The 15000-nt window shown below is 47.1% G+C and overlaps 1 protein-coding gene across 1 annotated transcript in view; it reads left to right on the top strand.

Annotated features, from left to right (window-relative positions):
• plxnd1 (plexin D1) overlaps positions 1 to 15000 on the top strand; it is a 44418-nt gene that overhangs the window by 11792 nt on the left and 17626 nt on the right. The window contains exons 10-19 of the mRNA XM_028985356.1: positions 2993 to 3088; positions 3470 to 3560; positions 4194 to 4348; positions 5544 to 5689; positions 7295 to 7397; positions 8500 to 8639; positions 8795 to 8974; positions 10518 to 10602; positions 10702 to 10977; positions 13830 to 13979. Of these exons, the coding sequence (XP_028841189.1) occupies positions 2993 to 3088; positions 3470 to 3560; positions 4194 to 4348; positions 5544 to 5689; positions 7295 to 7397; positions 8500 to 8639; positions 8795 to 8974; positions 10518 to 10602; positions 10702 to 10977; positions 13830 to 13979 (1422 nt within the window). The remainder of the gene's footprint in view (positions 1 to 2992; positions 3089 to 3469; positions 3561 to 4193; positions 4349 to 5543; positions 5690 to 7294; positions 7398 to 8499; positions 8640 to 8794; positions 8975 to 10517; positions 10603 to 10701; positions 10978 to 13829; positions 13980 to 15000) is intronic.

Genomic DNA, 15000 nt, shown 5'->3' with positions numbered 1-15000 from the left:
GAGTCCACCTCCTTAGCCGCTAGGTGTGATGAGATCGAGCCACAGGTACAGACGGCTGATCTGAGATCAGCTGTTGTCACGGCATCAGCGCCGGACCAGAAAGTGAGCACGTGCAGAAAGAAACGAGGATCCCTGGTGCGACTGCATGCAAGGAGTTTCGTCTGGTTTAATCTGCTAGCGGGAGCCGGACGTTGACGTTCTAGAAGTTCTAGACAGGACGAGAGGAAAGGATGATAGGTGAGGAGACAAACAGGATACGTCTTACTATGAGTAGACTTGATTCTGCCGAGTCGGTTGCAAGCAAAGGCAACCAGTGACTGAGCACCCGGCAGTGGCCATCATGCCCAATTATGGGCATCACATTACATTTACAGCATTTACCAGACGCCCTTATCCAGAGTGACAGGGACTCAGGGTTAAGTGTCTTGCTCAGGGACGCGATGGTAGTAAGTGGGGTTTGAACCAGGGACTTCTGGTTCATAGGCGAGTGTGTTGCTAGGCTACTAGCACCCTAGGCTACTTACCTCATCTCGGCGTTGCTCCCGGTCACATGGATGGAGTCACGTGACCTTCATTTCAGCCCGGGCGGGGCTTCACCTCGTCACGTCATTCGGACTCTCCGCCGGACGGCCTGTAGTCCGCGGCCTGAATAACGAGGTTTTTGTTTCAAAAGTTAAATGGACATCTGTAGATTCATTCATGCTCCTAACTTCTGATGCTGACGTCTCGCTGAATCACTTCTGTGTTCATGCGGAGACACACACACACACACACACACACAGGGCAGTATGAGTGTGTGATCTCTGGACAAAGTGTGATCCGAAACAGATGTGTTTGTGTGTTCGGGACCCCAGCAGAGATAAGGTCTGCCCCGCCCACCGCCTTCTCCCACACTCTCTCACCCCCTCTCCATGGCGACAGACAATGAGACCAACACACACCCTCGCTCCGGAGAAATGGCCATGGGGAACACACACTCGCCTTCCCTCCTTCTTCACCAATAATAAACTTCAACGCCGCGTTTTACTCGGTAGCCAGAGGGCAGCTGGTAATTGAAGCTCTTTTCACTCTTTATACAACATGTACACACACACACACACACACACACACACACACACATCCTCTCGCATCTAAATCTGGCTTTTAGCCGCTAGAACGTGTGACAGAGGAATTTACACCGTTGTGTCTCTGGCTGGTGTGTGTTAAACTGCTAAAAAGCCGTCCATCAGCGAATCGTCCGTAAAGATCTTTCACGAGACCGAGGCGTGAAACGTCCACGCCCCCCAGTCGCTCCCGGGGACTCCCGGGCAGAGCGGACCCCCGCATCACCTCACGGAAACGCCGCTGAAGCAACGCGGCCAGAACAGTCCGTGCGACTCAGGATTCGTTTTCGGTGAATCATGTCCACATCCCATGCCGGTTCGTGGTGGAGTTTTACGTTCCATCGAGTGAATATTTCCTCCAGTTCTGAAAATTCTTCTGAAACGATGGGAAATAATCCAGCGGATTTCGCCGCAGATGTCAGAATCTGAATCAAGTCGCTGATCCATCTCCAGATGCTGGAACCAGGCCCGCCCAGCTCAGTACGGTGCTCATGCTCACGATCTAGTAAGAAGTTCCTGCTGTAGGTGTGAGGTGTGGACAGCAGGACCCGAATACACCCCCTGGCACCTGGAGAGCAGATATGGAGAAGCCCGGAAATGGGGGCAGTGGTGGCCTAGCGGTTAAGGAAGCGGCCCCGTAATCAGAAGGTTGTCGGTTCGAATCCCGATCTGCCAAGGTACCACTGAGGTCCCACTGTGCAAAGCACCGTCCCCACACACTGATCCCCGGGCGCCTGTCATGGCTGCCCACTGCTCACTCAGGGTGATGGGTTAAATGCAAAGGACAAATTTCACTGTGTGCACGTGCTGCTGTGTATCACATGTGACAATCACTTCACTTTAAAGCCCAAGTTCAACGCACTCTCAGTACGTTTCTTCTGGAGAATAGAAACCAGCATCTGGGGGTTAAAAAGCTTTGGTGAAGTCAGTAAATGAACCATAACTTGAGCTTTACTGTTCCATATATCAGCAGTGTAGACATTCGGACATTAAAACCGGGACATAAATCCTGCAGAAGATGGAAGGAGTTTGGAAATGTGAACTTATTTGTCCCGTGGATCTGATTTAGTTATCAGGCTGGGACTCACAATGATTCTCAAACATGCGCGTTTATCTAAAAGGGTAGAAAAGTGTGCGTGTTTGCTGTAGCTTCATTCGCATGACTGAGGGAGCGGGGAAAATGTGAGAAAGTTAGCAGATGCCTCGCTGATGGATCAAATTCTCCACGGTCTAACACTTCCCTCACGTCTAAATTTATAAAGAGAGGAAGTGCAGACAGCCTGAGAACCAGGAGGAGAGTCGGCTGTGGAAAACGCATTGCAAAATGAATACGTGTATATATATACGGCTCTGTGAATGAGTATGAATTATTATTATTATATTTTTTTGTTATACTTTATTAATCCCGAAGGAAATTGCTTCTCTGCCTTTAACCATCACCCTAGGTGAGCAGTGGGCAGCCATGACAGGCAGACCGGGAGTCGAACCGCCAACCTTCTGATTACGGGGGCCGCTTCCTTAACCGCTGGGCCACCAGTGGCCCTGAATTAGTATGCTGTTGTGCTGTTGCGTTTTGGGGGTTATAGGCTGTTAGTCGTGTAGTTCACTGTTCGATCTCGGCGAGAGACCATTTTAATGTCCGTAAAAACGTTCCTTGCTCTTTATCTTGTAAAAGAGGAAGTGAAAGTCGCTCGGGATTAAGATGGGGGGGGGTATTAATGTCTTCGCTGAGTCATACTGGAATCTGCGCCACTGACCCCGCGCTGCCGACCCCTCGGTGAGAAACCCCGCCAGTTGGCTCACCGTTGGCGTGATTCACACGCCCACATCACTGTGAGATGGGGGGGGAGGGGCTTCCGTTGTCATGACGATGTGGTGTTGTTGTTCAGGGTGTGGACCTGGACTGCACGGTTGGAAATGGGCCGAACTACAACGCTGTGTGGCTCCCGGACAGGCCGGGATTCGTGAAGTGCCCAGGAGTGACGGTGGGTACGGCCAATCAGACTCCACTCTGGGGGTCCCCCGGACCCTTTTGAATGACTGTTGGTGCAACAGTTTCTTACTTACATCAGGATTCTATCAAGTTAAATCAAGAAAAAAAATGGTGTTACAACAACAACATTTATTTCTTATAAAGCCCATAATCACATACGGTACGTCTCAGTGGGCTTTGACACCCCCCACGCTTGACCCCTCTGCACACAAGGTACAGCTCCACTAGAAATTACCAGGACCCCCGTCCAGGGTAGGTGTCAGTGCAGGGTTGGTAGTGATTTGTCCAACGGTGTGTTTGGGTGAGTGTGGGTGACAGCCAATCAGAGCGGATTTTTACATTTAAAATTTTTTTTTTTGTGTCCTGCCTGCAGCTGAGCACAAATAAGAGGAGTGAACGCTTTGAGCTGAGACTGCGGAGGCGGAGCCTAAACAAGTACATCGACAGTCCATATCCTGTCATAGGTAACACACACACACACACACACACACACACACTCATGTGTACCCATGCATTTCCTCATATCACAAGTGTACTTTTTAATACTTGTCGTGAAATCTTTGGTTCTTCCGGAGTTTCCGGGTGTGCTGGGAGAAACGATGGCTGCGCGGGAGGATTTTGTTGTATTCGGGCTTTTTGAGTTTTGACCTTTCCTCCCCAAATTCAACAGATTGCTTCCTCCATGTTAATATTATGCTCTCGTTTCATATTTGGCTTAAAACCAGAATGCGCCCACAGTGGTGGATGTGGGTTTTGGCTTTGCTACAACATTTCCCATGATCCTCCACTCGGGCAGTTCAATTTAAAAAGCAGTGCTTTTTAAAAACTATTACATTAACAATACGACAGCTCTAAGAAATATGGACAAACTGTCACAAGAAGCTGAGGCGCTTATGTAATTATTGCTTGGTAATAATTACCCCCCCCCCCCCCCCCCCAAAAAAAAAAATCTGCCCACACATAAACACACTCTCTCTCTCTTTTATTTCTTGTTTTTCTTTTTCATATCAGCACTCATGTGATATTTCTGTCCTCTTCGTCTTCGGTGTGGGGGTGTAGAGGGACGGTTTTTAATTCCCTGCCTCCTCTCTCTCCAGTTGAAGTATATCGCTGTGATTCTGGCTCATCCGACTGCTCGGAGTGTTGGGGTCGAGAGCATCAGGGTCACCTGTGCGCCTGGTGTGACAGCACCTGTCGCCCGCGTGGCCACTGCCAACAACACACACACTGCCCGGCGCCGGAGATATACAAGGTGCACACACACACACACACACACACACACATGCCGAGTTCAAAGACAGACATGCACAAATATCGAGCCCTGTGCGCACCCACAGACAGATGCATGCTGTTACTGCCAGCAAACACACAGCTGGACACACACACTCACACACACACACACACACACACACACACACACAGCAGCATATATATAGCCGTATCAAAAATATGCGTGGAAGAAAAACCTCCTGACGGAGCAGGAAGTAGGAGTGTCACATGGTGCTGAGTGCAACATTCGTTATTTCTGTCATTCCACTCTCTCGCTCCCCCTCGCTCACTCACACACCCAGAGAGAGAGAGAGAGAGAGAGAGCGAGAGAGAGAGAGCAATAGCTGTAGGTGTGAAACAAAGAAGCTGTTTCACTAGTGAAGACCTACGTAAATGTATTTATGAGGACACCGGATACACGCTAAGATAGAAGGACACGTACGTACACACACAGCAGTCTTCGCACAGATAAATAAAGCCACGCTCAAGCCGCAGCCCGAAGAGGGAGGGGAGGATCGGCCACCATGGCAGGCAGATCGATGGTTTAAGTGAATTGCTGTAAAGAGGGAAGAAGAGGTGTGAAAGATGCTCCTGAAACACACACACACTCTCTCACACACACTCCCATCTCCTCTCTCGGTCTCATTCTCACATGCGAGTGTGTGTAAATGAGTTGAATAGCAGTTACTGTGCAGACAGCTCTGGGGTCTCATTATAGACTCTGTGATAATTACCAGATGGGGTAAGTGTGTTCGGATCGTTCGTGTCCTTTGTCGTTAATGTTCTGCACAGTTGTTCAGTAAGGACTCACCTGACATCACACACAAAAAAAAAAGTTTTTTTTGCGAGAATGGGCGTGGCCAGCCTGAACAGGGGTGGTGTGTTCAGTCCCTTCATATACATTCAGATTTCAGGTGGAAATATCAGAAATATGTAGAGTGTGTGTGTAGAGTCTTTGATCAGACTTGTGATTAGTACTGTGGTATTAATCACACTTCTCACTTTCACACTTCTCACTTCTCAATTTTGCTGATTTTGGCCCCTGTGATGACACACAACCACACAGATATTATATCAAGGGTTTATTTAAGATCCATTAGTTATTTGTAATCTCGCACACACACGCGCCTACATTGTGTTGAATGCTATTTGCTGTAATGCCCCATCGTTCTCTGCAGATCCACCCTCGCAATGGTCCAGCAGAGGGCGGGACCCTCCTCACCATAGAAGGCAGGAATATGGGGCGCCGGCCAGCGGAAGTGCAGGTGTCTGTGTCGGGCAGCCCGTGTCGTGTGATCGAGGATCAGTACACTGTGTCTGTCAGGTGGGTACACGAGCCTGGACCTTGTGGACCTTCTCGTGTCTAAATGCTGCACAGGTAGATGGGTTAAAGCTTATGATCGATGCAATCGCGATGCAGATGTGGACGTTGCTTGGTGGTTATCTAGTTAAGAAGCAGCGCCGGTAGTTGCCCCTTCGGCCTGCCCCTCCACACATAGAGGAAAAGCTGATCTTTGAGTGTCCAGATATCTACGACACGACATCATTTTACCAGGAGTTTTGAAGAAGAAAGAGGCCTGAAAGAGGTTTTAGGTTTGCTACCAAGACATTAACTCTTGTATCATGTGAAATAATGTAGAAAATGTGTGGGAGGAACCGCGAGTGATAATCGTAATTGTAGTGAAGACCAGTGAAGGTTCACACCTCTAGCGTGTAGTGCATATACTGTGGTTTTAGTGAAATACGGTGTATACAATCTTTAAGTTGTATAGACCGATGAGGGTGTAGTAGCCTAGTGGGTAACACACTCGCCTATGAACCAGAAGACCCGGGTTCGAATCCCACTTACTACCATCATGTCCCTGAGCAAGACACTTAACCCTGAGTGTCTCCAGGGGGGGACTGTCCCTGTAACTACTGATTGTAAGTCGCTCTGGATAAGGGCGTCTAATAAATGCTGTAAATGTGTATGGCATATAAAGGTTGTATAAGGTGTGGCTTGGTTGTCTTGCTAGTCTTTTGCTGAATATAGCACTTGCCAGACGTGGCGGTCTGACTCAGAGCCGTAACTCAACCTGTCAGAATCCACAGCCGGCTCGGCCAATCAGCTTTCACCTTGGCGCCGACGCTCTTTATTGGCTGACGAATTGTTCCGACCCTGCTGTTGTGACAGCAGAATATTTCCTCATTGCCGTGGTCCCTGCTGGCCCACGCGGGAATGGATACACACTCCTCCCGCTTCCTCTCTCGTACACACACATCCCTATGGCAGAAATTCATGCGAATATGCCATGTACAAGCTAAATATCAGTATTACTAAAAGCTTTTTTTTCCCCTCTGGGGACCTGCCGTCCCAGAGGTCCCCACAATGTAGGCGTGGCGGGTTATACACTCGTTCTTTGTCTGTTCTCAGCGCTGCCAGATACCATTTAAAGTGAAAACACACATATTTTAACCTAAAGTGGTGCCTCAACAGGGATTTGAAGTGTGTGTCGGCATGGCGACTGGTCATTAGGGGACGAGGTCAAGGTGGCCTCAGCCGAACGTCCAATTAACATCAGCGATGACGAAATGAACGTCTGCCTCATCCAATCAAAATCTCTGGTGGTGAAAATGAAGGCAGGGTGAAGGGGGGCCGCCCTGGGCTGTAATGAGGGTCACGTTCTGTCTGACGCAGGACCGTTCTCACGCTTGGCTACATCTTCAACCCTTCCTGCAGAGGTTGTGACAGAGGTGTGTGTGTGTGTGTGTGTGTGTGTGCGTTTTATGGTGTGTGTGAGTGCAGGTGTGTGTTCCGCTGCATGTTGGGACAAATGCTGATCCCGCAGGATAAGAATCTCGTATTTAGTGTTCATCGGTATTACTGCAACGCTTTGTTAAGCTGTGTATCTGTGTGTGTGTGTGTGTGTGTGTGTGTGTGTGTGTACAGACTGGTGTGTGTGACAGGTCGAGCGGAGCCGCTGGAGAATGTTGTGACTGTGCGGGTGGAGAACAGCAGCAGCGGCCACTCATCAGAGATCTTCACATACCTGGTCAGTTTGTGTATGTGTGTGTGTGTGTGTGTGTGTGTTTTAATCCGCTGTTCTGATTCCCTCCTTTCCTGCTTTAATCTTTTTTTTCTCATTCACCGTTCTTTTGTGTTTTTCTTTGTTTTCTGTTACTTGCACCCTATTACGTGTGTGTGTGTGTGTGTGTGTGTGTGTATTTTGAATGCTTACAGATGCTTTTTGGCTTTTATTTGGTTCAGACAGGAAGATACATAGGACTGCACAAATACCCACTGTGTGTGTGTGGGTGGATGGGTGTTTGGGAGTGCTGGCTCAGTTGAAGTTCTGCCCTGTTATAGAGCAGGGTGTTCTGGGAAATTGCAGACGAGCTACCTGGTGGAGAACCTAAGCAGAACATTGGTAGCAACAAGGCTATAGAAGGAGAACAGGATGGGGAGAGGAGGATAGGGTGGAGGTTGAGGATGAGGGAGAAGTTCCCACCGGAGGAGAGCATGTGAGTTTCCTCCCAACCTCCTTCCAGGCGAGAGCCTCATCTCAGGAAACATCTGGCTTTACGCACACTCACACACACTCACACACACATACAGAAACATACCTGCACAGTGAGGTTGTCAGACAGGAAGTGGTGGCAGTTCTGCTGACGATTCCTCAGCCCTGGAGATGTTTCCGGAACACGCTGGACCACTGAGTTCACCAGGGTCCGGTCCTGCTTTAAAGCTCCAGTGCATCTGTTCAGGTCTTCCAGATTGTGATGAGAACGATAATCAGGGGTAATTTAGTTGTGGGAACATTTCGGGTTTTAAGCCAAGTCAGAAAGGAGAGACCCATCTGTTTACTTATTTCATTTTGTAAGGAATATTACATTTTTTAAAAAGGTTTCTTCTTAATGTCTATGTGCAGTTATTATTAGGCTTACAGAAAAAAGCCTAATTATTTACATGACAGATAACTGTCAGTTCCAGAACTCTGGGTGTTTACATCATTCTAACTTAATTTCTGAATTGCTTCGTCAAAATGACTACCAAATCACTCCATATGCAGGTGTGTGTGTGTTTGGGCGGGGTTGGCATTGTGGGCGTGGTCTGTGCGTCCCTTCTTTGTTAACTTGTGAACTCCCCTCCCCCAGGAGCCCAGGCTGACCTCCCTGCATCCCGGGAAAGGGCCTCGCTCCGGGGGCACCAGAGTCACCATCACCGGCCAGCACCTGGACTCCGGCTCCGGCATCCGGGTCCGGGTCAACGACACGCAGGACTGCAGCATCCACAGGTGGGCGTGCCGAGCGGGTGTGTAGGTGTGCGAGGGAACGCGGCCGGTCCAGAAATAACCCAGATGGTCAGAGAGACGCGTCAGAGCACGTCACGCCACAGGGATTCTGCACATGTGGGCATGATGGTGTGTGTGTGTGTGTGTGTGTGTTACAGGCAGTCGGCAGGCAGCGTAGAGTGCATCATGCCGGCGGTGCAGCCGCTGCCCGGGGGCAGTGTGAGTGTGTGTGTGGAGATCGACGGGAACTCCTGTGAGAACAACAGCCTCAGCAGCAGCTACAGCTACGAGCAAGACCCCAACATCAGCCACATCCAGCCCCGCAAGAGCTACCTCAGGTGACACAAACACACACAAACATGCGTGCATGCATGCAGAAAATATATATATATATTAGAGGTGGGCATAGATTCATTTTCTTAATCTAGATTAATCTAGAGTAAGCAAAATTTATCTAGATTAATCTAATCTAATCTAGATCTAGCTCATTTGAATTCTGCCGAAGGCATTCAGAATATGTGTGCTTGCCAAATAATGACTAAAAGTAAGTCTTTGAGAACGGGTTTCTCAAGCCAGGTGGCGTATTAGATCAGGGGCTCATCTCCTGTTTCCAAAATGCATCACAAACTGCTTGAGAAAGCTGTTCTACTATGATAGTTGGTGATGAAAATAAATTATGTTCAATAAGATGTACTTGTGTTTACCAACTGATTATTCAGTTAAATAGCTGCATCCATGTTACCACGTCACGTTTGATGTGGTCATTTCACAGTTCGAAGACTCGTTCTCGCCCCCTACAGTGCAATTCGGCTAGGTATACATCCACGCTAAAATATCAAGGTGAAAGTCATCATAGTGTAGCGCTTCTTCTGCGTTGTGTAACTTTTTGATTTCGTTTCTTGAACCGCAAATGATGAGCTGACACCCAAGAGATTTTCTGTGCAAAGTGTATTCTGTACAAAAAGCAAGGTCGCGTCAGAACATCACGTCACACATCGTGTCTTTCTGCACCTCTCTCTACAATATACAGTTATATATATTAAAAGAACATAAAAAAAATATTCACAAAATAACACACATGCAAAATATTCCTAATATGTACATAAATTAAAATGAAAGAAATAACTTATTGCACACAAACCCCACGCACCTCTCACAACTCACGCCATGTGTCCAAGAGACCTGAACCGGGTCTCAAAAACAAAATAAAAGTCTTTATGAAATAAGAAACTAAAAGACACAAGAAAGAAGTAATATACTTATAAATCTAGTGTAACCATTTAACTCCGGCACAATAGCTTGCGTAGTATAGACCCAGCTCCCAACCCAACTTTGTGAATAGATTAACGGCGATATTTTTTTTATCGGCGGTAAGAGTTAACGTTAACGTTAACGCCGATAACAGCCCACCACTAATATATATATATTTTTTGTGCATTTGTCTCTCTGTGTATATTGTGCATTGTACCTATTGTTGTGTGTGTGGTTATTTTGACATTTACACATTTCGCATTTATGGAACGTCCTTATCCAGTTACAGGGACAGTCCCCATGGAGACTCTCAGGGTTAAGTGTTTTGCAGTGTGTGGCCTGCTGGTTCATTGCGGAGTGTGTTACCACTAGGCTACTACTACCCAGAGGACCCAGGTTCAAATCCCACTTAATCCCACAATCCCACCATTGTGTCCCTGAGCAAGACAGTTGACCCTGAGTGTCTCCAGGGGGACTGTCCCTATAACTACTGATTGTAAATTCTGTAAATTAAACTCAGTAAATTATAATGTGTATGTTTGAATGAGCACATTCTGGCTTTGTGTGTGTGTTTTATTGACTGTATATTGTGTGTGTGTGTATGTGTGTTTGCATGTGGGTGCTCTGCAGTGGAGGACGTCCAATCACAGTAAGCGGTCAGGGTTTTGACCTGGTCCAGTCCGTGTTTATGGAGGTTGTGGGAATTGGCAGAGTGGTGAGTTCTTGATGAATCAAGAGTTTATTTTAATCTATTCCCCAACTGGACCCGACGTTCCGGGAAAACATGTCCCGGAATCTGTGTCTTTGGTGACAGGAGTGCTCCGTCAAAACGCCTTTCTTCATCCTGTGCCACTCCCCACCCTCTGACCAATCCCGTGAGGCCGTTGCTCAGTTCTACCTGAACGGGGTTGTATACCGGGGCGACGGGCCTGCCTCCTCTGAGCTGGGATTGGAGGATGAGGAGGAAGAGGAGGAGCCATATGTGCAGCACTTCCAGATGGAGTATGTGGAGGATCCACAGTTTTACACAGCCAACAGGGAACGACTCATAAAGCATCATCCAGGAGAGCCGCTCACACTCATCATTACGGTGAGTGTGTGTGTGTGTTTACAATATATATTTACAATAATATATTCATTTGCTACGTTCTCCAATCCTGGAAAAAACAATTATCATGAACTAATTATCATGATCAATTATCAGTAGACTATGTTGAAGTATGTTAGTACTCTAGTGACATCATTAATTGTGTTTGATGCAGTGATAATACATCTAGATCAACAATGCTACGTCAGGGCTACACAATGGCATGGTGCTCCCCATGTTGGTTTCCTCTGGGTTCTCTGGTTTCCTTCCCTGCCACAGGACATGCACAGTATCATTTCCCCAAATGATGCTACATCATTAGCACAAAATGCAACAAATGGTGTTATATTAGGTGATATAATGCTGCAACAGTATGATGTAATGCTACTTTAGTATGATATAAAGCTGCATTTATTATGATATGACAGTTAGTACAGTACAGTACAGAATAAACTACATATTGATGCATTCATCCTATGGGGAGAAGTTCCGCATAAAATAATTCTGAACAGACATTCCTCATTACTGAGACCTCCAGCTGGTCGCCGTGGCACCGGTGGACAGGTGATGAGAAAAATAAACGAAGGAGCCGCACATCCTCACTGAACCAACCACAGTGGAACATTTTACACAGCACATCAAAGAACATTCTCTCAGCTGAGCAGAAGTGTGTGTGTGTGTGTGAGTGTGTGATAGAACTGTGAAATGAAAGTGAGGGGAAAAGAGAGAACATGTGTTCGAGAGAGAGAGAGGAACTTCAGTCAGCTAAAATGTAGGACCTCACACTAAGACACACACACACACATACATACATACATACATACATACATCTCATGTGACTTCTGTGGCTGCCATAACAACACCACCCTGTATGAGATCAGGAGATGCATGTCTGTGTGTGTGTGTGTGTGTGTGTGTCCAGGTTTATGAGGATGTGACTATAAATCTGCTGTGTGTGAATGAAAGGGCTGATTAAAGGAAGCAGCTCTGATTAAGGTGTGTGTGTGTGTGTGTGTGTGTGTGTGTGCGTGCACGTGCGCGTGTGTGTGTGTGCGTGTGTGTATGTATGTAAGATGTTTTTTCCTGATGTTTTTTGATGGGCTGAGAGGATATGTCCACTGCTGTGTGTGTGTGTGTGTCGCATGTGACAATGTCTTGTTTCTGTAAAGTCTGCATGCAGGCAGTTTTCTGCATCCAGATTGTCGTGTCTACTTGTGTTTGTGTTTGTGTGTCTGTTGGTTCCTGTTTGATTTTGTTGGAATGTCGCATTTCTCTTGATTGGTCCCCACAAGGACAGTCTCATATGTAAATACGGTGTGTTTGTGTGTGTGTGTGTTTGTAGTTGTGCTGTTCATTGGTAATTTGTGTTTCTGTAAAACTGTCTGTTGTCTGTATGTGAGTGTAATTGTATTTGTTGTGTAGTTGTGTGTGTGTGTGTGTGTGTGTGTGTGTGTGAGAGAGAGAGAGAGAGAGAGAGAGAGAGACCTCTTAGAAATGGAAACAGTAGACACTTTCGTATCCCAGGAGGCGGTGTGGGAGGTTTCCTGTAACCTCGTGACTGGTGGAATGTGATGTAATAAGCACACAGTACAACTCTCCTGTGGGATGTTCTGCAAAATAACCACACACACACACACACACACACACACACACACTCAGGTCAGTTTTGTGAAGCGGTCAGATGGGAAAGCGGAGTGAAGTTCATAACTGTCATCAGGTCAGATTTTTTATGACCATTTTCTATAGCAGTCATCATTCTTTATGTCCTGTATGTGGTTCTGAGGTTCCATTTCTAAATGTCAGATGAAATTCCCCCTTAAAGGGACAGTGTCCTGATCTGGGATTGGCTGACTCCTTTAGTAATTAGGATGATCGTCTAGATCATCCTAAAATGATTTTTGATTCTTTCTCAACATTATAATCAGAGCTCAGGGAGCATCGGATGCTTGGGTGGAACACTGTCTGTGGATCTCGGGGCGTTTTTCCTTCCAGGCACCGTTCCATGTTTTTCTGAAACGCCCAGCACCTTTTCCCACTGCCAGAGTTTTATTCCTCTATTGTCTTCTGAAGTTGCACAACCTTCCATGTCCTACTTCAGCATGGAAGTTTTATAAAGCCAGAGCCAACATTAATTAATGGGCCACATATGTGTGTTTTCCTCTCTGGCGCATTTTTTGTTTATTTTTTTTGGAGGGGAGGACGCTATGTCTGTAATGTGGGGTTCCCCAGGGGTCCATCCTGAGTCCTGTACTCTTCACGTGTTTATATGCCGCCTCTGGGAAATACTGGAAGTCATTTGCATAGTAACGCTTGCTCTGATGGAGGTTAAGGACGTCACTCGTGAGAAGCTGCAGGATGTCCTGCAGCCGAGCAGATGAACAAGGGGAAGACGGCAAGAAAAGGTGTACAGGCTGCATCCTTAATTAAAAACCTGTCGGGTTGAGAAGCCGCCGTGACTTTACACCCAAATTTGCTTCGAAATTTCACTGAAACAGGCCTTTATTGGCCCACAAACACACGGCTTATGCTGTCTAGGGAAGAGCTGAGGGGCTTTTATTATGCCGTATGAGCATGTGGCAGCCCATGGCAGCCCCCCGCTGGGTCAGACGGAGCACATTCACATGCAGCCGCATGCCTGCAGGCCAGGCGAGAAGCAATGGTGGCCGCGGCAGATTATGATTTTAACATTCCATTATTGCTTTATAAACCAGCACTTCATTACAGCCCCTCAAACCCACCTCAACCCAGTCCAGAGGGCCGCCTCACCTGTGCTGGGTGTGTGTGTGTGTGTGTGTGTGTGTGTGTGTGTGTGTGTGTGACACTGCTGAGGTTTTTGTCTTTTTTTCCTGGAGCAGAAGGCCCCAGGTAGCCTGGACCTGGAGCAGGAGGAATACTCTGTGATGATTGGCTCGTACCCCTGTGACATCAGCTTTCACAACACACAGCTGTTCCACTGCACCATCAACGGCACCCTGAGCTCCAGCGAGAGGGAACTTCCCGTCACAGTGAGTACAACTTAACAATTTACATTTACAGCATTTACCAGACGTCCTTATCCATAGCTTCTTACAATCAGATGTTACCGGGACAGTCGCCCTGGAGAGGTCCTCTGACATGAAAATGTGACTTTGTGGGATTATTTAACATTAATACGAATTCCCCGAACCTTTCTGTGGTCCTGCAGTGGCTAGAAATGGCGATAGGTGTACAGAGATTTTTGGTCGTTCTGCTTCACCGTTCAGAAAGCGGCAGCTCAGACGGTCGGATCTGGAATTTGTCCCCCTTATGACGTCATAAGGGGAAAGTTTACCTCCCGTTTCTCATTCTTTTTCCGCCCAGAGAATTTCCCACCCCTCCCCTAAAACATTATCTCCACCGACCGTCATGGCTTCCAAACGTGCGAAGCGTTGCAGTTGCTCAGTGATTGGACGTAAAAATGAGCACAAATGTATTTTTTTAGTTTCATCACGCGGGACTCTGAACAACGAGTGGGTTAATTTTATTATTTCTCCTGGAAAAACACCAACATGACTTCCTGTCTGCACCAGACATTGTGGTTGGTGAATGATTTTGATTACGTCATTTCTGCGAATGCCCGCAACTTCTATTGGCCGCTCTCCTCCTCGCCCCTCTTCTCTCCTCCTCATTAGCATTTAAAGCTACAGACTGTGAAATGGTGCGTCCTGGGAAATCTCATTGTGGGACTGGATCAGAGTGCCTGTAATTCTGCACCACAGCTGAAAGAGACTCCAGATACAGTATTAGGGGACCAACAAGACCGATATAAAAGTTCTCATGTCTGTTGACCTTTAAGTGTAGTACGTTGGGACTGAACATGGGAGTTTGTGATCTGCTGCTTCATAGATGTGCGTCTTATCCACCAACCATATGGAATATTTTATTACCTATAATCCCCAGTCAGGCTTAATGCAGCTACATTACCCACAATGCATTTGGTAAAAACACCTTTATCATTACCCATAATTCCAAGAGTAAATCTGTTACCCACAATGCATTGCAATGACT

Source organism: Denticeps clupeoides, chromosome 7 (genome assembly GCF_900700375.1).
Source record: "Denticeps clupeoides chromosome 7, fDenClu1.1, whole genome shotgun sequence".
Lineage (NCBI taxonomy): Eukaryota > Metazoa > Chordata > Actinopteri > Clupeiformes > Denticipitidae > Denticeps > Denticeps clupeoides.
Note: the sequence above shows the minus strand (reverse complement) of the source record. Positions and strands in the feature narration are given on the sequence as shown.